This window comes from Coregonus lavaretus (assembly GCF_964263955.1).
Source record: "Coregonus lavaretus genome assembly, chromosome: 5".
Taxonomy (NCBI): domain Eukaryota; kingdom Metazoa; phylum Chordata; class Actinopteri; order Salmoniformes; family Salmonidae; genus Coregonus; species Coregonus lavaretus.
The window spans coordinates 55870269-55897520 of NC_139992.1; the positions used below are offsets into that span (position 1 = coordinate 55870269).

The 27252-nt window shown below is 42.6% G+C and overlaps 2 protein-coding genes across 2 annotated transcripts in view; one reads left to right on the forward strand and one right to left on the reverse strand.

Annotated features, from left to right (window-relative positions):
- The window catches only part of LOC311129913 (serine/threonine-protein phosphatase 2A regulatory subunit B'' subunit beta-like), a gene marked incomplete at its 5' end in the record, with an annotated part of 36190 nt that extends 13755 nt beyond the window's left edge, over nt 1-22435 (forward strand). Inside the window, 12 exon segments of the mRNA XM_084162456.1 lie at nt 1821-2006; nt 2702-2805; nt 4894-4996; nt 14311-14385; nt 14624-14710; nt 14941-15097; nt 15784-15832; nt 16106-16195; nt 16363-16538; nt 19732-19850; nt 19962-20068; nt 21110-22435. Of these exon segments, the coding sequence (XP_084018582.1) occupies nt 1821-2006; nt 2702-2805; nt 4894-4996; nt 14311-14385; nt 14624-14710; nt 14941-15097; nt 15784-15832; nt 16106-16195; nt 16363-16538; nt 19732-19850; nt 19962-20068; nt 21110-21230 (1374 nt within the window). The 3' untranslated portion in view covers nt 21231-22435.
- Nucleotides 22436-22537: 102 nt separating this feature from the next.
- LOC311130098 (cohesin subunit SA-2) overlaps nt 22538-27252 on the reverse strand; it is a 64787-nt gene continuing 60072 nt past the window's right edge. The window contains 4 exon segments of the mRNA XM_084162769.1: nt 22538-24277; nt 24580-24658; nt 24864-25075; nt 27063-27191. Coding sequence (XP_084018895.1) covers nt 24145-24277; nt 24580-24658; nt 24864-25075; nt 27063-27191 — 553 coding nt within the window. The 3' untranslated portion in view covers nt 22538-24144.

Below are 27252 nucleotides of genomic sequence, written 5' to 3' on the forward strand. Positions count from 1 at the left end.
GATATTAAGCTTAAATGGGCTAGTGACTGTGACAGCATGGAATTCAAATGAGGAGATAGACAGATGGGTTAGGGGAAAAATTGAGAATGTCCACTTGGGAGAGATGAGGATTCCTGTACCACCACCCCTCTGACCAGATGCTCTCGGGGTATGCGAGAACACATGGTCAGACGAGGAGAGAGCAGTAGGAGTAGCAGTGTTTTCAGTAGTGATCCATGTTTCCGTCAGCGCCAGGAAGTCGAGGGACTGGAGGTTGGCATAGGCTGGGATGAAGTGTTGGCTGGGATACAGTGTTGTTGAGCCATCTCCCAGTGTCTTTTGGAAAGCTAACTGAACCAGGTTTTCCTCTAGGATTTTGCCTGTGCTTGGCTGTATTCCGATTATTTTTATTCTTAACTCCCTAGTCCTTGCCCATGACAAGCATACACATGAAATGATGCAGCTACCACTATGCTTGAAAATATGAAGAGTGGTACTCAGTGATGTGTTTGTTGTGTTGGATTTGCCCCAAACATAACCCTTTGTATTCAGGACATAACATTCAGTTCTTTGCCACATTTTTTTTGCAGTTTTACTTTAGTGCCTTATTGCAAACAGGATGCATTTTTATTCTGTACAGGCTTCCTTCTATTCACTCTGTCATTTAGGTTAGTATTGTGGAGTAACTACAGTGTTGTTGAGCCATCCTCAGTTTTCTCCTATCACAGCCATTCAACTGTAACTGTTTTAATGTCACTATTGTCATCATGGTGAAATCCCGTGAGCAGTTTCCTTCCTCTCCGTCAACTGAATTAGGAAGGACGCCTGTAAATTTGTAGTGACTGGGTGTATATATACACCATCCAAAGTGTAATTAATATCTTCACCATGGTTAAAGGGATATTCAATGTCTGCTTTTTTCTTTTTCTTTTTACTTCTTTGCGAGGCACTAGAAAACCTCCCTGGTCTTTGTGGTTGAATCTGTGTTTGAAATTCACTGCTCGACTACAGGACCTTAGAGATGGGGTAGTCATTTAAAAATCATGTGAAACACTTATTGCACACAGTGAGTCCATGCAAATTATTATGTGACTTGTTAAGCAAATTTTTACTCCTGAACTTATTTAGGCTTGCCATAAGAAAGGGGTTCAATACATATTAATTTGCCAAAATCTGTCAAAACATAATTCCACTTTGACATTATGGGGTATTTTGTGTAGGCCAGTGACACAAAATCTAAATTCAGGCTGTAACATAACATTTTGAAAAAGTCAAGGTGTGTGACTACTTTCTGAAGGCACTGTACCTCTCTTGTCTGGAGATGATTCATTGGATCAACCATCTCTGGAGCGTTTTCACTTACCAGTCTGTATGTTGATCTCAGGTCATGTACTAGGCTGTATTTTACAGCTTTGCAGTGGCATTTGAAACAAACATGAATCACTGCTGTCAATTATTCTTGGATCGTAGCATACATTTTTCACTGCTTTCATTCAGATAAGTAACTCCATTCATCTGTTGCTTTTTCGATGTAGAAGTCTATCCTGGTGGTTGGCGCCTGCCAGAATGACTCTTAGTGTAAATGGTGTGTTTTGAACATTCCAACATCACTTGACACATCTTTACTGAAAGCCATTAGTTAATTGGTTGATGTGAGGGAGGGGGAGTCGTTTCCCTAATAGGGCAGATGGAGGCGGGGCAGATTGTGGATGACTATTTATTAGGACTAGGTAGCCTTTGCTTAATTTAGCAGGCGCTAGTGTCAGTGGGTCCTAAGTGTTAGCCTTTGTTAGCATCAGCGGCTAACAGTATGTATTTTTGTCCTGTCTGTTTCTCCTCAGGCCCAGGTGAAGAGCGAGGCGCCTGTTCCCACGGCGCTGAGTGAAAGCATTCCAAAGTTCTACTTTCCAAGGGGGCGGCCCAAAGCCAACCTCAACATCGACGGCCTCATTGCCAAGATCGAGAAAATATTTTCCCAATTCCCCAATGAAAGGGCCACCATTGAGGACATGGGGCAGGTTGCCAAGGTGAGAAGGTGATTTGTAGCGCCGAGGCTCCACAGCCACCCAGCAAATTGTTTTCATTAGCGCAATTAGCCCCTGGCTTTAGCGAAGGTTTGCAGCTCAGATGTTGTTTTTCTCTCTCTTAACCCATGAAAATATTATCTCTGCCCCCCTGAGGTATGTGACCGCTGACCTGCGGGGGAACCTGAGTTGAGAAAGAAATGTCAGCCAGGTTACCTCAGGGAGGTCTTTGAGGGAAACACCACTATTACCCGTGGGAGATGGGCACTTTATTGACATTTCGATCCAAAATCGAATCCTCTTCAGGTCAAAGCCAGTCATCCCAGGCAGCCCAACTTGAATCCCTGCTGTGTCACTCACAGCCTAGGGAATCGCTGTGTCACATTTTGATGACTGGACTGGATTAAGCGTTTTAGTTGGTATCAGAGCAGAATGACTGACAGCAGTTAGGTGGATAGAGAAAATCAAACAAAAAGCACTGTAAAAAAAGAAGAAAATATTTAGCTCACCCTGATGGAGGATAATGTTGAACACTTAAGGGTGTGTAGCCGGACCATATTTAGTTTGACACACTTCTATTACGTGTGAGCTGTCAAGGATAGTTAAGTGAACTGACATATTCAACTGCACAGAAGAGGACACTTGTCTAAATCACTTCTTATTTCTCCCTCCCTCCCGCCCCTTATCTCTCTCCCCAGGCGTGCGAGTGTCCGCTCTACTGGAAAGCTCCATTGTTCAATTCGGCTGGAGGCGACAGGACGGGCTTCGTGTCCGTTCACAAGTTTGTGGCCATGTGGAGAAAGTAAGACAATGGTTCTTCTTGTACCCTGCCAGCCGCCCCATAGAGCTACTCTCACAACCCATAGTCCCATAGTCTCTTGTAAACAACTACCAATAGCCACATGTGATGGCCAAAGCTTGGGCAAAGAGTACACAGTAACTTGTCTTCCTATAATGTTTTGTCCTATTTTTTCATAGCAAATAATAAAAAAAAACAGTTGAAAAACAAACTGTAGGAGTGCCTTAGGAAAGTATTCAGACCCCTTGACTTTTTCCTCATTTTGTTAGGTTACAGCCTTATTCTAAAATTGATTAAATTGTTTTTTTCCCTCATCAATCTATACACAAAAACAGGTTTTTAGAAATGTTTGCTAATTTATTAAAAATAAAAATGGATTCAGACCCTTTACTCAGTACTTTGTTGAAGCACCTTTGGCAGAGATTACAGCCTTGAGTCTTCTTGGGTATGACGGTACAAGCTTAGCACACCTGTATTTGGGGAGTTTCTCCCATTCTTCTCTGCAGATCCTCTCAAGCTCTGTCAGGTTGGATGGGGAGCGTTGCTGCACAGCTATTTTCAGGTCTCTCCAGAGATATTAGATCGGGTTCAAGTCCGGGCTCTGGCTGGGCCACTCAAGGACATTCACAGACTTGTCCTGAAGCCAATCCTGCTTTGTCTTGGCTGTGTGCTTAGGGTCGTTGTCCTGTTGGAAGGTGAACCTTCGCCCTAGTCTGAGGTACTGAGCGCTCTGGAGTAGGATTTCATCAAGGATCTCTCTGTACTTGCTCCGTTCATCTTTGCCTTGATCCTGACTAGTATCCCAGTCTCTGCCGCTGAAAAACATCCCCACAGCATGATGCTGCCACCGTGCTTCACCGTAGGCATGGTGCCAGGTTTCCTCCAGACGTGACGCTTTGCATTCAGGCCAAAGATAATCTTGTTTCTCGTGGTCTGAGAGTATTTAGGTGCCTTTTTGCAAACTCCAAGCGAAGCGGGCTGTCATGAGCCTTTTACTGAGGAGTGGCTTCCGTCTGGCCACTCTACTATAAAGGCCTGATTGGTGGAATGCTGCAGAGCTGGTTGTCCTTCTGGAAGGTTCTGTCAGAGTGACCATCAGGTTCTTGGTCACCTCCCTGACCAAGGCCCTTCTCCCTCGATTGCTTAGTTTGGCCAGGCGGCCAGTCAGCTCTACAAAGAGTCTTGGTAGTTCCAAACTTCTTCCATTTAAGAATGATGGGGGCCACTGTGTTCTTGGGGACCTTCAATGCTGCAGAAATGTTTTGGTACCCTTCCCCAGATCTGTGCCTCGACACAATCCTGTCTCGGAGCTCTACAGACAATTCCTTCGACCTCATGGCTTGGTTTTTGCTCTGACATGCACAGTCAACTGTGGAACCTTATATATACAGGTGTTTCCATTTCCAAATCATGTCCAATCAATTGAATTTACCACAGGTGGACTCAAATCAAGTTGTAGAAACATCATCTCAAGGATGATCAATGGAAACAGGATGCACCTGGTTCTGAATACTTATGTAAATAAGGTATTTCTGTTTTTTTATGTTTTAATACATTTGCAAAAATTTCAAACCTGTTTTCGCTTTGTCATTATGGGGTATTGTGTGTAGATTGCTCAGGATTTTTTATATAATCCATTTTAGAATAAGGCTGTAACGTAACAAAATGTGGAAAAAGTCAATGGGTCTGAATACTTTACAAACGCACTGTCTGTGTTTCTCTTGGATAAAGTAAGATGTACTGTACTCTACTGGACTGTGCTCTTGGTTGTGTGTTGTAAGCGTACTGTTTTAATCATGTGTGAGCCTCTAGAGAATTGAAGTGGAATGGCCTCTGACATTACCTCATGGCTCTGAGGGGGTTCAAAACAGAATGTTCCATTATGTCATCGTCACTGCTGTAACACTCTGAGCTGAGAATGACCCAGCGTCAATTCAGAATCCTAATTTCAGAATGTATTAACCCGCACTGCCACTTCAGAGGTGAATCATTTCAGACTCGCTCTGAAGTGTTCTCTGATGGAGAGAAAAAGAGGGAGAGAGCGAGACCCTGGAAAACCCTGAAACCATATGTTCCCTCTTTCCTTCCCAGAATGCTGCAGACCTGTCACGACGACGTGTCTAAGTTTGTGCACCTCTTGGCCAAACCTGGCTGTAATTACCTGGAACAAGAGGACTTTATTCCATTCCTGCAGGTATAGGAACAGCATACACACAGCCACCCGGGGAGAGAGAGTGGGATTCTAGTTTGGGGAGAGGGGTATTACTGGGAAGAGCAGCAAGGAGGGGGTTCTTTGGGGCAGGGCAGGCCGGAGAGGGGTATTTTGGTCCAGTGGTAGTTATTTTTAAGAAACATGAGGACTTCATTCCATTTAGTGGTGTTTTATACTGAACAAAAATATAAACCAACATGTAAAGTGTTGGTCCCATGTTTCATGAGCTGAAATAAAATATCCCAGAAATGTTCCATATACACAAAAAAATTAATTCTCTCAAATTTTGTGCGCAAATTTGTTTACATCCCAGTTAGTGAGCATTTCTGCTTTACCAAGATAATCCATCCACCTGGCAGGTGTGGCATATCAAGTAGCTGATTTAACAGAATGATCATTACACAGGTGCACCTTGTGCTGGGGACAATAAAAGGCCACTCTAAACTGTGCAGTTTTGTCACACAACACAATGCCACAGATGTCTCAAGTTTTGAGGGAGCATGCAATTGGCATGCTGACTGCAGGAATGTCCACCAGAGCTGTTGCTAGAGAATCGAATGTTAATTTCTCTACCATAAGCTGACTCCAACGTTGTTTTAGAGAATTTGGCAGTACGTCCAACCGGCCTCAACCGCAGACGACGTATAAACAGGCCAGCCCAGGACCTCAACATCCAGCTTCTTCACCTGCGGGATTGTCTGAGACCAGCCACCTGGGCAGCTAATGAAACTGGGTTTGCACAACCGAAGAATTTTGTCGCAGGGAAACTAATCTGCGTGCTCGTCGTCCTCCCCAGGGTCTTGACCTGACTGCAATTCGGCGTCGTAACCGACTTCAGTGTGCAAATGCTCAGCTTCGATGGCCACTGGCACGCTGGAAAAGTGTGCTCTTCATGCATGAATCCCAGTTTCAACTGTACCAGGCAGATGGCAGTGTGGGCGACCGGTTTGCTGATGTCAACGTTGTCAACAGAGTGCCTCATGGTGGTGGTGGGGTTATGGTATGGGCAGGCATAAGCTACAGACAGTGAACACAATTGCATTTTATCGATGACACTTTGAATGCACAGAGATACCGTGACGAGATCCTGAGGCCCATTGTCGTGCCATTTTTTTTTTTCATCCGCCGCCATCACCTTATGTTTCAGCATGATAATGCACGGCCCCATGTTGCAAGGATCTGTACACAATTCCAGGAAGCTGAAAATGTCCCAGTTCTTCCATGGCCTGCATACTCATCAGACATAATCACCCATTGAGCATGTTTGGGATGCTCTGGATCGACATGTATTAACTTTGCACAGCCATTGAAGAGGAGTGCATGAGGCAAATGGTGTTCACACTAGATACTGACTGGTTTTCTGATCCACGCCCCTACCTTTTTGCAAGGTATCTGTGACCAACAGATGCATATCTGTATTCCCAGTCATGTAAAATCCATAGATTAGGGCCTAATGAATTTATTTAAATTGACTGATTTCCTTATATGAACTGTAACTCAGTAAAATCTTTGAAATTGTTGCATGTTGCGTTTTATATTTTTGTTCAGTGTAGATTTATCAGAGAAAAAACTGTACCTTGTATTTCTTCTATCCCCTTTATAACAAACAAAATATTATGCCAATCACATCCCTGAGTTGAGTATTGCTGTGCTGGCCGTTTGTATAGTCTGTCTGCCAGGGTTTCAGGGGTTAGCCTGTGTGCAAGGGTTTTCTGGCACCGGACAAGTGACCGGGAATATTTTATTGGCCAAATGAGCCACATTTACATGTCTTTAAAGAAGAAATTCCACCCAAAATGATCTTTTGGTATTTGTTTTGCATGTCAGCAATCAAGTTTCCAAAATGCAGAAATACTTCGGGTATTTTGCATCATTTGATGCTAGCCGATATGATTCATTTTGCATCATATGATGCCAAACACAGCATCATATGATGCCAAATGCGTCATACCGGCTGTATTTATGTATTTTGAAAGTTATATATCTTAAACTTGATTGCTGACATGCAAAATATTTTGGGACTATCAACAATGGACTAATGAAACAAATACCGAAAGAGAGTTTTTGGGTGGAGTTTTCCTTTGAAAACAGCCTATTACAAAAACACTATTCCTTGTGTTTCGATGTGTAGCATATGCAAAACTTTATAGCCTATTGTTTTATTGGTTTTTACTTTGCTGAAACAATAATTGTCCACCTCACTAAATGCATCAGGGCATTGCATGCATAGGCCTATATGTTTAGGTGTCCACTGTATGATATTCATATAAATATATATATACAGTGAGGGAAAAAAGTATTTGATCCCCTGCTGATTTTGTACGTTTGCCCACTGACAAAGAAATTATCAGTCTATAATTTTAATGGTAGGTTTATTTGAACAGTGAGGTACAGAATAACAACAAAAAAATCCAGAAAAACGCATGTCACAAATGTTATAAATTGATTTGCATTTTAATGAGGGAAATAAGTATTTGACCCCCTCTCAATCAAAAAGATTTCTGGCTCCCAGGTGTCATTTATACAGGTAACGAGCTGAGATTAGGAGCACACTCTTAAAGGGAGTGCTCCTAATCTAAGTTTGTTACCTGTATAAAAGACACCTGTCCACAGAAGCAATCAATCAATCAGATTCCAAACTCTCCACCATGGCCAAGACCAAAGAGCTCTCCAAGGATGTCAGGGACAAGATTGTAGACCTACACAAGGCTGGAATGGGCTACAAGACCATCGCCAAGCAGCTTGGTGAGAAGGTGACAACAGTTGGTGCGATTATTCGCAAATGGAAGACACACAAAAGAACTGTCAATCTGCCTCGGCCTGGGGCTCCATGCAAGATCTCACCTCGTGGAGTTGCAATGATCATGAGAACGGTGAGGAATCAGCCCAGAACTACATGGGAGGATCTTGTCAATGATCTCAAGGCAGCTGGGACCATAGTCACCAAGAAAACAATTGGTAACACACTACGTCGTGAAGGACTGAAATCCTGCAGCGCCCGCAAGGTCCCCCTGCTCAAGAAAGCACATATACAGGGCCGTCTGAAGTTTGCCAATGAACATCTGAATGATTTAGAGGAGAACTGTGTGAAAGTGTTGTGGTCAGATGAGACCAAAATCGAGCTCTTTGGCATCAACTCAACTCGCCGTGTTTGGAGGAGGAGGAATGCTGCCTATGACCCCAAGAACACCATCCCCACCGTCAAACATGGAGGTGGAAACATTATGCTTTGGGGGTGTTTTTCTGCTAAGGGGACAGGACAACTTCACCACATCAAAGGGACGATGGACGGGGCCATGTACTGTCAAATATTGGGTGAGAATCTCCTTCCCTCAGCCAGGGCATTGAAAATGGGTCGTGGATGGGTATTACAGCATGACAATGACCCAAAACACACGGCCAAGGCAACAAAGGAGTGGCTCAAGAAGAAGCACATTAAGGTCCTGTAGTGGCCTAGCCAGTCTCCAGACCTTAATCCCATAGAAAATCTGTGGAGGTTGCCAAACGTCAGCCTCAAAACCTTAATGAGTTGGAGAAGATCTGCAAAGAGGAGTGGAACAAAATCCCTCCTGAGATGTGTGCAAACCTCGTGGCCAACTACAAGAAACGTCTGACCTCTGTGATTGCCAACAAGGGTTTTGCCACCAAGTACTAAGTCATGTTTTACAGAGGGGTCAAATACTTATTTCCCTCATTAAAATTCAAATACATTTATAACATTTTGACATGCATTTTTATGGATTTTTTTGTTGTTATTCTGTATCTCACTGTTCAAATAAACCTACCATTAAAACTATAGACTGATCATGTCTTTGTTAGTGGGCAAACGTACAAAATCAGCAGGGGATCAAATACTTTTTTCCCACACTATGTGTGTGTGTGTGTGTGTGCATATCTGTATACATATACAGTACCAGTCAAAGTTTGGACACATGGAGTGCTGCATCAGATGACCTGGTCTCCACAATCCCCCTGTTTGCCCACTGACAAAGACATGATCAGTCTATAATTTTAATGGTTGAACAGTGAGAGACAGAATAACAACAACAAAATGTTTTACTAAAAAACGCATGTAAAAAATGTTATAAATTGATTTGCATTTTAATGAGGGAAATAAGTATTTGACCCCTCTGCAAAACATGATTTAGTACTTGGTGGCAAAACCCTTCTTGGCAATCAGAGGTCAGACTTTTCTTGTAGTTGGCCACCAGGTTTGCGCACATCTCAGGAGGGATTTTGTTCCACTCCTCTTTGCAGATCTTCTCCAAGTCATTAAGGTTTCGAGACTGACGTTTGGCAACTCAAACCTTCAGCTCCCTCCACAGATTTTCTATGGGATTAAGGTCTGGAGACTGGCTAGGCCACTCCAGCACCTTAATGTGCTTCTTCTTGAGCCACTCCTTTGTTGCCTTGGCCGTGTGTTTTGGGTCATTGTCATGCTGGAATACCCATCCACAACCCATTTTCAATGCCCTGGCTGAGGGAAGGAGGTTCTCACCCAAGATTTGACGGTACATGGCCCCGTCCATCGTCCCTTTGATGCAGTGAAGTTGTCCTGTCCCCTTAGCAGAAAAACACCCCCAAAGCATAATGTTTCCACCTCCATGTTTGACGGTGGGGGTGGTGTTCTTGGGGTCATAGGCAGCATTTCTCCTCCTCCAAACACGGCGAGTTGAGTTAATGACAAAGAGCTGGATTTTGGTCTCATCTGACCACAACACTTTCACCCAGTTCTCCTCTGAATCATTCAGATGTTCATTGGCAAACTTCAGACGGCCCTGTATATGTGCTTTCTTGAGCAGGGGGACCTTGCGGGCACTGCTGGATTTCAGTCCTTCACGGCGTAGTGTGTTACCAATTGTTTTCTTGGTGACTATGGTCCCAGCTGCCTTGAGATCATTGACAAGATCCTCCCATGTAGTTCTGGGCTGATTCCTCACCGTTCTCATGATCATTGCAACTCCACGAGGTGAGAACTTACATGGAGCCCCAGGCCGAGGGAGATTGACAGTTATTTTGTGTTTCTTCCATTTGCGAATAATCACATCAACTGTTGTCACCTTCTCACCAAGCTGCTTGGCGATGGTCTTGTAGCCCATTCCAGTCTTGTGTAGGTCTACAATCTTGTCCCTGACATCCTTGGAGAGCTCTTTGGTCTTGGCCATGGTGGAGAGTTTGGAATCTGATTGATTGATTGCTTCTGTGGACAGGTGTCTTTTATACAGGTAACAAACTGAGATTAGGAGCACTCCCTTTAAGAGTGTGCTCCTAATCTCAGCTCATTACCTGTATAAAAGTCACCTGGGAGCCAGAAATCTTTCTGATTGAGAGGGGGTCAAATACTTATTTCCCTCATTAAAATGCAAATCAATTTATAACATTTTTGACATGCGTTTTTCTGGATTTTTGTTGTTGTTATTCTGTCTCTCACTGTTCAAATAAACCTACCATTAAAATTATAGACTGATCATTTCTTTGTCAGTGGGCAAACGTACAAAATCAGCAGGGGATCAAATCCTTTTTTCCCTCACTGTGTGTGTGTGTGTGTGTATATATATATATATATAAGGAAGAGAAGCTTAGGCCTAGCCCCAGAGAGATAGAGATATGCCGGCGTCATGTTACGACACCAACATGCATGTCTTTATCCTTGTCAGATACTACTGCGTCTGCTATACAAATATTGGCATACAGAAGGAGGCAAATGTATACATTTTCGATCAGAATGTTTTTTACAATGATAAGTATTATATTGTTAAATTATATCAGTATTTCTGGTATGCTTAAAACATTCTTCCTCACCTCAAATTTTACTGTCAGAGTCAGTTGGAGCGCCAGTGCGCTCCGTCTTCATATCGTAGGCCTGCAATATAAAAGCCTAATAGCCACACCACACCAAACCTTCACAAATTGTTTTTAAGCTTTATTAGGGTAATATCAAAAGCAAGTCAAGCCATTGTTTAGGGAAAAAACGAGCAGGATATTATTTTGCGGCAAACACAACATTACAGTTTTAAACTTAATTTGGCCAAAGAAAATGGCTGACATTTTAAAACTTTACAACCGGTCTAAAACCTACAATTGAAGTCGGAAGTTTACATACACCTTAGCCAAATACATTTAAACTCAGTTTTTCACAATTCCTGACATTTAATCCTATTAAGAAGTCCCTGTCTTAGGTCAGTTAGGATCACCACTTTATTTTAAGAATGTGAAATGTCCGAATAATAGTAGAGAGAATTATTTCTTTCAGCTTTTATTTCTTTCATCACATTCCCAGTGGGTCAGAAGTTTACATACACTCAATTAGTATTTGGTAGCATTGCCTTTAAATTGTTTAACTTGGGTCAAACGTTTCGGGTAGCCTTCCACAAGCTTCCCACAATAAATTGGGTGAATTTTGGCTCATTCCTCCTGACAGAGCTGGTGTAACTGAGTCAGGTTTGTAGGCCTCCTTGCTCGCACATGCTTTTTCAGTTCTGCCCACAAATGTTCTATAGGATTGAGGTCAGGGCTTTGTGATGGCCACTTCAATACCTTGACTTTGTTGTCCTTAAGCCATTTTGCCACAACTTTGGAAGTATGCTTTTGGTCATTGTCCATTTGGAAGACCAAGCTTTAACTTCCTGACTAATGTCTTGAGATGTTGCTTCAATATATCCACATAATTTTGCTTCCTCATGATGCCATCTATTTTGTGAAGTGCACCAGTCCCTCCTGCAGCAAAGCACCCCCACATCATGATGCTGCCACCCCCATGCTTCACGGTTGGGATGGTGTTCTTTGGCTTGCAAGACCCCCCTTTTTCCTCCAAACATAACGATGGTCATTATGGCCAAACAGTTCTATTTTTGTTTCATCAGACCAGAGGACATTTTTCCAAAAAGTATGATCTTTGTCCCCATGTGCAGTTGCAAACCGTAGTCTGGCTTTTTTTATATCGGTTTTGGAGCAGAGGCTTCTTCCTTGATGACTGGCCTTTCAGGTTATGTCGATATAGGACTTGTTTTACTGTGGATATAGATACTTTTGTACCTGTTTCCCCCAGCATCTTCACAATGTCCTTTGCTGTTGTTCTGGGATTGATTTGCACTTTTCACACCAAAGTACGTTCATCTCTAGGAGACAGAACGTGTCTCCTTCCTGAGCGGTATGACGGCTGCGTGGTCCCATGGTGTTTATACTTGCGTACTATTGTTTGTACAGATGAACGTGGTACCTTCAGGAGTTTGGAAATTGCTCCAAGGATGAACCAGACTTGTGGAGGTCTACAATTTATTTGGCTGATTTCTTTTGATTTTCCCATGATGTCAAGCAAAGAGGCATTGAGTTTGAAGGTAGGCCTTGAAATACATCCACAGGTACACCTCCAATTGACTCAAATGATGTCAATTAGCCATGACATCATTTTATTTTATTTTCCAAGCTGTTTAAAGGCACAGTCAACTTCTGACCCACTGGAATTGTGATATAGTGAATTATAAGTGACATAATCTGTCTGTGAACAATTGTTGGAAAAATGACTTGTGTCATGCACAAAGTAGATGTCCTAACCGACTTGCCAAAACTATAGTTTGTTAACAAAACATTTGTGGAGTGGTTGAAAAACGAGTTTTAATGACTCCAACCTAAGTGTATGTAAACTTCCGACTTCAACTGTATCTTAAATGAAATACGGAGCACACAATTAAAAAGACAGATTGAATTTAAATTTAGCAAACGATAATGTCTCAACAGAATGAAACAAAACATGTTTTGAATATTTAAAGAACTGGTTTAGATTAATAAATAGGCGTACAATAATAACAATGAGATACAATAATTATAACGATAAAACATGTTTTACATTTTGTATATATTATTTTATTAATTAAAGTTCAAAAATTGCATCCTACCTGAATAGCGAGTTGCACAGTAGCCTGCATTTGTTCGCGCCAACGTTCTTCTCATCTTTGTCCACTACAATATTACAACGTTTCCATACAGAGGACATTCCCCTTGTAACCTTTTCACTATAGGCATACTCTCTAACTTTAATTTTACTTCAATGAAAAAGGCTTCCATCATAGCAATCAACAATAGCCTAGGACAAGGCTACTCTCTCGCTCTCTCCTCAGCAGCAGGTGCATGCACGTAAGGAAGTGTCAAGGAGTGAGAGAATGGTGCTAAAGTGCGAAAAGGGTGTGTGACAGGATCGGCCAATAGTCAATTACTGGCTAACGTAAACCCTGCTGTCTGCCTACCTACCTGGTGGTTTCCCGTATCTGCCCCACATTGGGCTGATTGATATTCATGCTGGCAGAGCCGTATGGGCCGCGACAAAACACCCGTTAGCATACAGGGAGGAGATGCCTTCTGGCACTCACCGTTTAATTTGTATTGCGGCGCCGGGCGAATGGGCTCTGACCGTTGTGATGAATGAAGGAAAGATTGGCGCCGAGTAGATGTGACTGTCCACGCCAGTTTCCTCACCCTGGTGATTTATGGGTTTTTCTATGATTTAATTTCTCACAGGAAGGGTCAAGGGGGGGCGCACCGCCTCAAAATAAAGCTATTTTAATTTCACAGCCGCCTTCTCATTTACATCAATGTTTAGTTCCTTTCACCCCTCTGGTAGACAGGGGGGTAAAAAAATGGGAGAAGAGGCATGAGTGATTTTCATGGCATGGATAAATGTACAGTTCATTGGAGATTCAGCTCACCAGTCACCACATGAAAGTGTCTGTGTGTGGTGGTCCAACATGGAGAATATGAGCAGCTATATAACAGCAGGCCTCTTCTCCCATTGGTCTCCTATTGTTCCCATGGTCTCAATGTCTTCAGCATGTCCCCTACTCATGCCGGCCATTTAAAGGGATAAGAGTCTGTTAGATGCTTTTATACTTCAAAAGTGCAATCCAATTGTCCTCCCAATTAGATTATTTCCATTCATCTGCCATTGCGGTCTGCAGAGTTCTCCTAATGCATAGTTGGATCTACACAACAGATGGAGCGGCTATATGGATGGACGCCGCTTGACTTTAAGCCACCTTTTTGAAGTTCCAATACATCTAACAGATCTTGAATATGGGGTTTGAGCTAGTCATGCCCTTTCAACATCTCTCCAACAGGCAGAGCAGAAGATGGGGTCTGTCTTTCTGCTACGAACTCCCCAGAGTCCCCAGAGAGTGATTTGACATACTGTTGTATGTTTGATTGTCTCTCTGGTGCTTGTCTTGTGGCAAGGCCCAGTTAGTCCTCTGGACCTCTCCCCGGCCTTGTTGTAATGTTATTAACCTCCTGTCTGTGTTGTTCAGGATGTGGTGAACTCTCACACAGGCCTGGCCTTCCTGAAGGAGGCGTCCGACTTCCACTCACGCTACATCACCACAGTAAGTCATTATACATACCACACCAAAAGACATTTGGCATTTTTCAAACCATACCACTTGGCATGTCTACAGAGGTTAACGTGTGATGTTGAATGTGATGTCAAATGTGTCCTATCTTAATTGGATTCCGTGACTGACTCTGAAGCCTTGGTGTCATATACAGATTTTTTCTGTGGATGAGTTTAAATGATATTTTGAGTGTACTGGGGGCTATTAAAGCTGTGTGTTGTGTCTGCAGGTTGCCCAGAGGATATTCTACAATGTGAACAGGTCATGGTCAGGCAGGATCAGCTGTTCAGAGCTCAGGAAAAGCAGCTTTCTCCAGGTAGGAAGGAAGGGAGCTTTGACATGGAACCGATCAGTTGTCACATCTACAGTAATGCTGTAAGTCGAATGGGCCCACCCTCTTGTCGAGTCTGGTTCCTCCAATGGTTTCTTCCCATCAAGAGATACAGTGACATTGTCCTCGTCACTATCTGTGAAAAGTGTGAAATAAGTCACCAGTGATTGTTTGATTGATTGGCTGGTTGATTGATGAATTGATTGGTCCAACAGAACGTGGCCCTGCTAGAGCAGGAGGAGGACGTGAACCAGCTGACAGAGTTCTTCTCCTATGAACATTTCTACGTCATCTACTGCAAGTTCTGGGAGCTGGACACAGACCATGACCTATACATAGACCAGAGAGACCTGGCCCGACACAACGACCAAGGTACACACACACACACACACACACACACACACGACCTCTACATAGACAAAAGAAAGCTAAGGGGTATGTCACGAAGCGGGATATAGAGGAGTTCACAAGCTCAATTCTGAAAGAAACTCGGGATAACCGTTGAGTTGGAAAGCGCTAGCGAGCTTCGTGACATACCCCTCTGGTCTGACACAACGACCAAGGTGTAAACACACACACACACACACACACACACACACACACACACACACACACACACACACACACACACACACACACACACACACACACACAGAGAGAGGATGACCAAGACTACCTTAATGTCCAAGTGCTTTGCTCCCACACACCACTCCATATGTTCCTGGTCATGAAGGAAACGGGAAAGAAGATCAATGGGGCAATAGGCCTAACGCCACCCACCCACCCCCCAAATGAATATCCTGGTTGAATTGGATGACGCCATGTCTGGCTCCATTTATTAGTCCTATAGATCTCCCCTACAAGCAGAAATTGCTGTATTTATGGTATGGAAATGATAAAGGAGAGGTTAACACAGTTACATCATTCACTTTACTTCCCAAAGAGCTGGATTTATGTTCTGTGGATCACATCTATAATGAAATACCTTTTATACAGTAACTCGCATCACATTGTTATCTTGCCTAGTTTGTAAAGGTTTTTTCTCCCGTGTTTTCCAGCTATCTCCCACAAGATGATTGAAAGAATATTTTCTGGGACAGTTACCAGGTAAGAGACATGGACTAATTAATGGCTGTTATGACGTTCCACACTGTGTTCTGTATCGACTCCTTTCACTGAGTTGAGGTTGGCTTGGGCCCCCTGTGTGTTTTTCCTCAGATAAATGCAACATTTAATCTACTATTGTCTAAAGCTCTGTGTAGATTTTGCTATTTGCTAGAAATAAACAAATATTCCCTGCAAATAAAGCTTGATAGAATTGAAGGTGAAGTAAGAGAGTGGTGTGTTTGAGTGTTGCCCTACCCATCGCTCTCCTCCCAGGGATAGACATCTGCGTAAAGACGGCAGGCTTAGCTACGCTGACTTTGTCTGGTTCCTCATCTCTGAAGAAGACAAGAAGACTGACACCAGGTACTACATACAGTAACACCAGTCTCACATTTGAAACAAAATATAATTTTTGTTTAGAATTATTTTGAACAGTCTCCACCCCGCTCTGTATAGAGTACTGATTTGTGTGTTGGTGACACCACTCTATCCTGTGTATCTTGCCCGTCTCTCTCTTTCTCCCTCCACAGTATAGAGTACTGGTTCCGGTGTATGGACCTGGATGGGGACGGTGTGTTGTCTATGTACGAGCTGGAGTATTTCTATGAGGAGCAGTGTGTGAAGTTGGAGACCATGGCAATCGAGCCCCTGCCCTTCGAGGACTGTCTCTGTCAGATGCTGGACCTGGTCAAGCCGGAGGTCGAAGGTCAGACACCTAAACACACATGATAAACTTGTTCCATAGTGACATGCAGACTGACCTGCACAACCACATTTTAGAATGTCAGTCCCTCAAGACAAGATATACGTGTTAGCAATGAAGTAAAGAGTTAGCATACACAAGCACACACACACACCAGTACATCACAGCAACTGGGCTAAATAGTAATACTGCGCTGAATGAAAGACGATGACTAATCAAAGGGTTCCAACCTCTTTACGTATTTTGTATCTATTTGACAGCATTGTCAGAAATGAGAGAAAGAGATACATGTAGAGGGACAGACAGATGAGATGGGTGGAGGCAGGATTCACAGCCACGTCGCCAGGGGTATACATTACATTCGGAAAGTATTCAGACCCCTTGACTTTTCCCAAATTTTGTAACGTTACAGCCTTATTCTAAAATTGATTAAATTGTTTTTTTCCCCCTCATCAATCTACACACAATACCCCATAGTGACAAAGCAAAAAGCAAAACAAATTTATAAAAAATTATAAACTGAAATATCAAATTTACATAAGTATTCAGACCCTTTACTCAGTACTTTGTTGAAGCACCTTTGGCAGCGATTACAGCCTCGAGTCTTCTTGGGTATGACGGTACAAGCTTGGCACACCTGTATTTGGGGAGTTTCTCCCATTCTTCTCTGCAGATCCTCTCAAGCTCTGTCAAGTTGGATGGGGAGCGTTGCTGCACAGATATTTTCAGGTCTTTCCAGAGATGTTCGATCGAGTTCAAGTCCGGGCTCTGGCTGGGCCACTCAAGGACATTCAGAGACTTGTCCCGAAGCCACTCCTGCGTTGTCTTGGCTGTTTGCTTAGGGTCATTGTCCTGTTCGAAGGTGAACCTTTACCCCAGTCTGAGGTCCTGAGCGCTCTGGAGCAGAATTTCATCAAGGATCTCTCTGTACTTTGCTCCGTTCATCTTTCCCTCAATCCTCACTAGGGCTGCACGATATATCGTTTCAGCATCGACATTGCGATGTATGCATCCGCAATAGTCACATCGCAGAACGTGCGATTTAGTAAGGTAAACATATAGCAGTCTACTATATATATTTTTCAAATGTTAATCTAGCATTATATTTGTCTGATATAACATAATTTACTCCGATTCATGGGTTATTGGATACACAGTTTATTATTATTATTATTATTATTTTAAACACGGAGTTCGTTGCTGCATGTGGTTGACATGCAGGCTCTGCTTGCGCGTGACGAAATGATGAGCGAGGAACAGGCAAAAAAGACCGACATGGAGAATTTGGTTGCAAAAAGAAATGCATCGTCAATTATATGGAAATATTTCGGCTACAGACAGGATGATGTAGACCAAAAACAGGTACTTTGTCGAGAGTGCCTTGCAATTGTTGCCACAACACGAGGCAACACGACCAATTTGTTTGATCATTTAAGGCGGCACCACAAATCTTCGTATGACGAGTGCAAAGCATCTCAATGCCCTCCAAAGCAAAAATCTATTTTGGATGCCTTTGCCAGTATTACACCATACAATAAAATTTCACGTCGCCGAAGACATGGTACCAATTAACACGGTTACCAAAGAGGGTTTTAAAAACATGATCCGGTCGCTTGACAAGCGGTATGTAATGCCATCACGCAACTATTTTTCTCAAGTTGCCATCCCAGAGTTGTACGAGAAATGCAAGGCACAAGTTGAAACAGAGCTGTCACAAGTGGAATATTATACAGCAACAACGAACTTGTGGTCCAGCCGGACAACGGAGCCCTACATAAGTCTGATGTACACTTTACTAATGAGGACTTCCACCTGAAAAGTCGCTGTTTGCAAACTGAATTTTTCATACATACATCCTGTATCTTTTCATATCGCAATGTATATCGCAGAATTTTTTTTTTTCTCGCAATGTCAGTTATTTCCAATATCGTGCAACACTAATCCTCACTAGTCTCTGAGTCCCTGGCTCTGAAAAACATCCCTACAGCATGATGATGCCACCACCATCCTTCACCGTGGGGATGGTGCCAGGTTTCCTCCAGACGTGACGCTTGGCATTCAGGCCAAAGAGTTCAATCTTGGTTTCATCAGACCAGAGAATCTTGTTTCTTATGGTCTGAGAGTCCTTTAGGTGCCTTTTGGCAAACTCCAAGCGGGCTGTCATGTACCTTTTACTGAGGAGTGGCTTCAGCCTGGCCACTCTACCATAAAGGCCTGATTGGTGGAGTGCTGCAGAAATGGTTGTCCTCCTGAAAGGTTATCCCATCTCCACAGAGGAACTCTGGAGCTCTGTCAGAGTGACCATCTGGTTCTTGGTCACCTCCCTGACCAAGTCCCTTCTCCCCCGATTGCTCGGTTTGCCCGGGCGGCCAGCTCTTGGAAGAGTCTTGGTGGTTCCAAACTTCTTCCATTTAAGAATGATGGAGGCCACTGTGTTCTTGGGGACCTTCAATGCTGCAGAAATGTTTTGGTACCCTTCCCCAGATCTGTGCCTTCGACACAATCATGTCTCGGAGCTCTACGGACAATTCCTTCAACCTCATGGCTTGATTTTTGCTCTGACAACGGTGAGACTTTATATAGACAGGTGTGTGCCTTTCCAAATCATGTCCAATCAATTGAATTTACCACAGGTGGACTCCAATCTATTTTTAGAAACATCTCAAGGATGATCAATGGAAACAGGATGCACCTGAGCTCAATATTGAGTCTCATAGCAAATGGTCTAAATACTTTTGTAAATAAGGTATTTCTGTTTTATATTTGTAATACATTTGCAAACATTTCTAAAAACCTATTTTCGCTTTGTCATTATGGGGTATTGTGTGTAGATTGATGAGGATTTTTTATTTATTTAATCAATTTTAGAATAAGGCTGTAACGTAAGAAAATGTGGAGAAAGGGGTCTGAATATTGGCCGAATGCACTGTATGTGGTCCGGAGTTGGGAGGGCTAACCACTACGGCGGAGTCCAGCACACAACAATGAATGCTAGCCTAGGTTAATGCCACAAGTAGCTATTAGTTCCAGCGTGTAGCATTTTTAGACTGAAGCTTTGGTTCCAATGTACCATGTAAACTAAATAAAGCACAGCTCAGGTATTTTACATTTATTTGACCTAGGTTTGGGAGCACCACTAAACCTTGAAATGCAGCTGGATTGGGCATTTTTTTTTTTGATTATTATTCTCCCCCAGGAAAGATCACCCTACGGGACCTGAAGCAGTGTAAGTTGTCCCACATCTTCTATGACACCTTCTTCAATATCGAGAAGTACCTGGACCACGAGCAGAAAGACCCCTTCTCTGTTGTAAGGGTAACTATTGACTACAACAGGATGTTATTATTATGCCGGGATGACAGGATATGACCTCATAGGTCCTGAGGCCGTGGGGTAATGGAGTTTTGTTGGTTGTGTGTTTGTAAGGAGGCCGAGACAGAGGGCCAGGAGATCTCGGACTGGGAGAAATATGCAGCGGATGAGTACGATATCCTGGTTGCCGAGGAGACTACTACCGATCAGTACAACGGCGGGTAAGACTGACGGACGGACTGACTACACTCAAACAGTGCAATCATAACCAGTGTTCGATCATTTACCAGACAGAATCGCAGATGCCTCTTGTTGATTTAATGACCAATTTCCCATCAGTTTCTGTAAAGGAGAAAGTCAATAGTTGAATTCACAGTTGGTTGGGGGACCAACTCTGACTGTGCTGTCCAGAAGGATAATTTGTGCTTTGACCTTTTCTGTAGTAGGAATGCCAGGGTTAGTGACTAAGTCAGTCATCTGTCATTTTCCATAAGCATCTTTTATAAGCTCTTAGATTATCACTGTAGACGTAATGTATGGCAAGTTTTTCTTTGTAGTGGCTTGACTTCAGGAGGACTGCTGTGGTTGTGTAGAATGATGATAGGGGGCCAGTGTGAGGGATAAGGCTGTTAACAGGCTATTGTGTGGCGGTTTTAGGAACACCACACACTTCTAAAGACAAGCTGGGTAGGATGAGGGAGAGGCTGCTTTACCTGGCCAGGTAAGAGAGCAGGGCGTCTGTCTGTCTATCCTCAGGGTGTAGGCTCTCTCTCACTCCTCCTTCACTCTCTCCACCCGTAGCCTCTAGGCACTTGTGTCTAAAAGACTTGGATAAGTAGTAGTGGATAGGTACCTGTGTGTGTGTACATGGTAAGCACTCCACCTTGTCCTCTGATAAGCTTGGGTGTATTTTTTGCCATAACTACACTCTATTCTTTCAACACCTAGGACTCTGAGGTAGGGAGGGGCTACAGGCTGATATGGAATTGATATGGCAGCTGTGTTTCAAAACCAATCCCTTCCTCAGCACTCTCAGTAGAACTCTTCACCATCTGTATTCTCCCACCTGTTGTTCCTCCTGTTGTTGTTGTGGCCTCACCTGTTTATCTCTTGAACACTGGTAGGTCCTCCATGGAGTTGATCCCTGCCTATCTACTGTACCACTTTTTGTCCTGTCTGTCATATAGGTACTTTATTCCAATGCAATGCTTTTATTTCACTATGTTGAAAGAACTTCTCTCTCGCTCATATATTCTCTGCAGGTATGACAATGCTCTGAGTCCCATCTCCAGTGAATTGGGTCTGAGGACAGAGAAGAGACATTTCTTTGAGATCCCCAACCCTCACTGCAATCTGGACTTGGATGAGGACGACTTTGAATGACCAGCACTGGGAGAGCAACAAAACAGGGAGAAGAAGCGGCTACAGGATACAGGACAAACAGCAGTGTGAGCAGTTGAATGCCAAACCAGAACCACAAACGTTCACACTAAACAACCGTACAGACACGATCACACAGTAGTGAGGGACAGTCAAACGGCTAACTCTGAACCACGGACGCTCGTCAAACTAGGGATGAAAACAAGCGCTCCCACCAAACTACAGGACAAACAAACATCACATGGTTCCTTAGTGTGAAGCTGGCAACCACAGGAACAGGAAACGCCCACCAGACACTAGGCAATACAGGAAGAAGACACATTCTGTGGTGGGAAGTAGCATCTCTATCTGCCAAACGATGCAGGTGCCGTTACCACCTCTCACCTTTAAGTAGAGGACACTTCAGTCCATGGCCTCAAAAAAAAATCAGTTAAGGTACAGACACATTGTTGCAACAGAGTGATAAAAGGTGCTGCCATCATCTTAGCAGTGGTGTTAAAAATACGTCAATTGGTTAAACGCTGGTTCCTACTGGGTCCTGGCTCAACACTTCTTGGTTGTGACTACAAACATCAGTTTTGTTATTTGGTGGCTCGCGAGGCAATTCAGGAGGCCTTGGGTGGGTCGCAGCGTGAAACATTTACGTCATTAGGAGATCCGAGAGGCTTTTAGGTGGGTCAATCACAGCATGAAACAATTTGGTAACAATTAGACTAGAGACACTGCAGACACACTGAAGCTCACTGAGGCACACTTGAATTATTAAGTTAATATACCACATCAACGATAAACATTGTTTTGTTAATCATTCTTAGGAATTGGCTAATTCAACATTCCAGAGATATTAACCATATTGAGTCGTTTCTGGTCCGATCGCAAAATAAAAAGGTATGGTCTACCTGCTGGGAGGGGCGGGGTAGTAGAGTGCTGGAGCTCAGTCCAAATGCCTGGCAAGGCAGACACACAGTTTCTAACTGTACAATAATGAGTTCATCAGTATAACATCTTCTATCATATGCTTTTTTTGTGTGAGAGATGGGGTTATAAATTATTAGAAATATTTATAAATAGCTGTAAATATTTATTTTGTGCTTGCTGTGTTGCATAATAGTTGGTCAGATGTTTTAAACAAAATATTTTTTTTCTATCTGACAAAGTACTTTATAACAATGTACTTTCATACAGGAAGTTAAATGTATGTTTTGTTCAAATAAAGAATTAAAAAGATAATATTGTGGCATTTCTTCATAGAAAGAAGCAAGAGAAAATTGAATGCGAGTAATATTTGATGGAAGGAACAGTTCAAAGTTGAGTGGTAAACAAATGTTTATAGGTTGATTATGGTATTTCCAATGACACAAAAGTCAATTAAAACAGGTCTGATCAGTTACTATGACCACACACATTTCCATTAGAACAACAAATGAACAGTGGTGAGTTTGTCATCAATAACAATCCTACTTAGACAGATCTCACCTACATTAGCTAAGCCATAACACAATCATTACTGGCTAGGACACATCTGCAGTTCAATATTGTACAATACTGCTACAACAACCTGACTCATTGATAATCATTGTCTATATAACCTTAGAACCCTAACCCCTTATACAATACACACACCATATGCTTATTTTACAATCAAAATGAATACGTTGGCACCAAAATAGCATTGCTACTATTTAAGTTGAGGATTTTCAAGTTAACATGTATTTTCATTAACATACTTTTTTAGTGTTTATGTAAAAACGAGCCCATTAGCTTTCCTAAAAGCTGTTGATATAAACAATTGAGTCGTGCTTTGTACTTGGTACTTATTCTTTCAAGCTTGAGAGAGCAATTTTTATCATTCTTTAGTCTCTAGACGTACTTTTCCCAAGAGCGAAGCCCAATTATGGGTCAAATATAACAGCACCAGCAGATACATTGGTTTCAATACTTTCAATACAAATAAAAAGAGCTTATATCCATAATGCACCACATCATTGATTCCAGGAAAATACAGAGGTATACCCAGTGTAAGTAAAGTCTTAACCTACCATTGGTACAGCATCTTCTCTAAGGAAGACCGTCAAATGATTTTGTCCACATGGGCTGGTAAAAAAAAAAAAAAACTTTCAAAGAGCCACTTGTATTTTGAGAGTTGGTTTAAATAAGGTTACAGAAAAATACTCCAACCATGTCATGCATTCTGGAAATACAATGATGACTATTGATATGGACGACAACTGTCTCAATAGACTAAAGCGGCTTGCATGTCTTGTCTCCTTTCCTACATCTGGATCTGGACGGGGGAAAGCATACGGGTAGGCATCCACCATATTACTTTCACCCATCCTATTTTTTTATCTTTCAAATCAGTGCAAATGAAGGAGAGGACGCAATACTATTGTCCCTTTCGATAACTAAAATGCGTACAAGGGTGTTTCTCTACTCCCTTCAGATGTCCAGCCCTCTATTCCATCCCTCTCCAGACACGACCCCTAGCCACCTGTGTAGATATCAATAGGTATTGGAGTTATAAGCAATATGGTACTACATCCACTTCCTTTTTGATAGGCAAGGTGATAATTTTTGTCATATTGCTTACACATATGAAGTCCTTCTTTGCCTTCCATCCATTTTCATATACTCATCACATACGATGCTGCTACTGTTCTACCTATCATGTTGCCTAGTCACTTTATTCCTGGTTATATGTACATATCTACCTCAATTACTTTGTACCCCTGCACATCGACTCGGTACTGGTACCCCAAGTTATCGTTACTCATTGTGTATTTATTATTACGTGTTAACTTTTCTATTATTTCGCAATTTTCTTTCTCTCTGAATTGATGGGAAGGGCCAGTAAGCATTTCACTGTTAGTCTACGAAGCATGTGACAAATATTATTTTATTTGATCCATCTTCCAGTTCACAGGGCAACCTCCACGGTGTCCACATCCAATTCCTCATTAGCGTGGGACGGCTCCTCTGATATCACTATGGTCGGCGGGGGTTCCCTGACGATGAGACCAAGCTCAACCTCTGGCTTCCTGTCCTCTGGGCTGAGACAGACAGGGTCAAAGACAGAAATATAATTAATAGAACAATTATACTCTATGGTTAGAGACAGTGAGCCCTGCTTGAATATATTTTTTTAAATGCATCCCTTCCTGGGGAAGCAATCACTGATCTGTACGTGATTGAATGAGTGAAGACAGTGTTTCCATCTTTACTTCAAGGTAAAACAGGATGAAATAAGTATTTCAAAGGAGCAAAAACTTGGCCAGAGTTGGGATTAGTTCCATCTCCATTCCACTTAATTCAGGGTTACAGTTAGGGCTGGGATTAGTGTTAGGGTTGCTACCTTGTGCTGCTGCTGGCTTTATGGGGCCTCCTTACTTTGGTGTCAGTAGAGGTGAGAGCAGACGGGGACCTCATGTCTCCTATCAAAGACAATATACATTTCCCTATCAGTCAGCTCAATCGAATACGTTCTGTGAGCATAACGATCTTGCCAGCCTTTTATGGCACTCTGAAAACGAAATATGCAAGAATAAGTCCTATACAAAGCGCAATCAATCATTGAAGTCATGTCATGGTGGGTATCATGATCAGATGGTCCCTGTCTGATGATATCAAAGTACCTACCGTCAGCAGTAGGGCTGTGTCTGACAGAGGGAGAGCGTGAGCGATTGGCTGGAGACGGCTGCTTTAGCGTATCAGAGCTGATGAAGGACACAGCATCCTCCCCCTCAGCCCCAGTAGCCAATAAGGAGGCTCGGTAATAGATGAGTGGCAGCCAACACTCTTCTCTGTTACTGATGGTCTGTTCACTTACGTACCTCTGTAGGTAGGAGTAACTGGAGGGAGAGAGGGACAGGTTTAAGCTAGTCCACTAACACACACACACAGTCTTTAAAAAGGTCCAATGCAGCCATTTTTATCTCAATATTAAATAATTTCTGGTAACTATTAAGTACCTTACTGTGATTGTTTTCAATTAATATGGTCAAAAAGAAACAATAGCTTCTTAGCAAAGAGCAATTTCTCAAGCAAGACTTTTGCTAGGACTGTCTGGGAGTGGTCTGATTGGCAGAGATGTTTGAAACTCTCTTTCATATTGATCTATTAACTAATTTACCACCTGGTGATGTCACCAGGCAGGCCAAAACTCCATCCCAACAAAATAGGCTGAAATTTCAGGCAGTCTTTTAAAACCGCTCTTACACTAAAAGGGCATTATCATAATTTTCACAATTTCACAGTATTATTCCAACCTCAGTGTGGAAATATACAGTACCAGTCAAAAGTTTGGACACACCTACTCATTCAAGGGTTTTTCTTTATTTTTACAATATTCTACATTGTAGAATAATAGTGAAGACATAATCTATGAAATAATACATATAGAATCATGTAGTAACCAAAAAAGTGTTAAACAAATCAAAATATATTTTATATTTGAGATTCTTCAAATAGCCATCCTTTGCCTTGATGACAGCTTTGCACACTCTTGGCATTCTCTTAACCAGCTTCATGAGGTAGTCACCTGGAATGCATTTCAATTAACAGATGTGCCTTGTTAGACAGAAGATAGCCCTATTTGGTAAAATACCAAGTCCATATTATGGCAAGAACAGCTCAAATAAGCAAAGAGAAACAACAGTCCATCATTGCTTTCAGACATGAAGGTCAGTCAATCTGGAAAATGTCAAGAACTTTGAAAGTTTCTTCAAGTGCAGTTGCAAAAACCATCAAGCGCTATGATGAAACTGGCTCTCATGAGGACCACCACAGGAAAGGAAGACCCAGAGTTACCTCTGCTGCAGAGGATAAGTTCATTAGAGTTGCCAGCCTCAGAAACTGCAGCCCAAATAAATGCTTCACAGAGTTCAAGTAACAGACATCTCAACATCAACTTTTCAGAGCATCAGGCCTTCATGGTGAAATTGATGCAACGAAACCACTACTAAAGGACACCAATAAGAAGAAGAGACTTGCTTGGGCCAAGAAACACGAGCAATGGACATTAGACCGGTGGAAAAGTGTCCTTTGGTCTGGAGTCCAAATTGGAGATTTTTTGGTTACAACCGCTGTGGCTTTGTGAGACGCGGTGTGGGTGAACGGATGATCTCCGCATGTGTATTTCCCACCGTAAAGCATGGAGGAGGAGGTGTTATGGTGTGGGGGTGCTTTGCTGGTGACACTGTCTGTGATTTATTTAGAATTCAAGGCACACTTAACCAGCATGGCTACCACAGCATTATGCAGTGATACGCCATCCCATCTGGTTTGGGCTTAGTGGGACTATCATTTGTTTTTCAACAGGACAATGACACAACACACCTCCAGGCTGTGTAAGGGCTATTCTACCAAGAAGGAGAGTGATGGAGTGCTGCATCAGATGACCTGGCCTCCTCAATCCCACGACCTCAACCCAATAGAGATGGTTTGGGATGAGTCAGACCGCAGAGTGAAGGAAAACAGCCAACAAGTGCTCAGCATATGTGGGAACTCCTTCAAGATTGTTGGAAAAGCATTCCAGGTGAAGCTGGTTGAGAGAATTCCAAGATTGTGCAAAGCTGTCATCAAGGCAAAGGGTGGCTATTTGAAGAATCTCAAATATAAAATATTTTTATTTGTTTAACACTTTTTGGGTTACTACATGATTCCATATGTGTTATTTCATAGTTTTGATGTCTTCACTATTATTCTACAATGTAGAAAATAGTACAAAATTAAAACCCTGGAATGAGTAGGTGTCCAAACTTTTGACTGGTACTGTGTATATAAAATCACTTTTTTGACTGCACTTTTTTGACTACACTTTTTTAACTGTATACTTACACAATCTTCTTGTCTGGTCTGAGGAGCTTGCTGGAGAACTCGCTGAGGATGGTGAGGTAGGAGAGGTAGGGAGGTGAGGGCTTCTCTGCTCTCTGGACAAAGCCCTGAAAAACAAACTCTATACCATCCCTACACACACACACACACACACACACACACACAGAGAGGAAAGGTGAATGAATGACATATG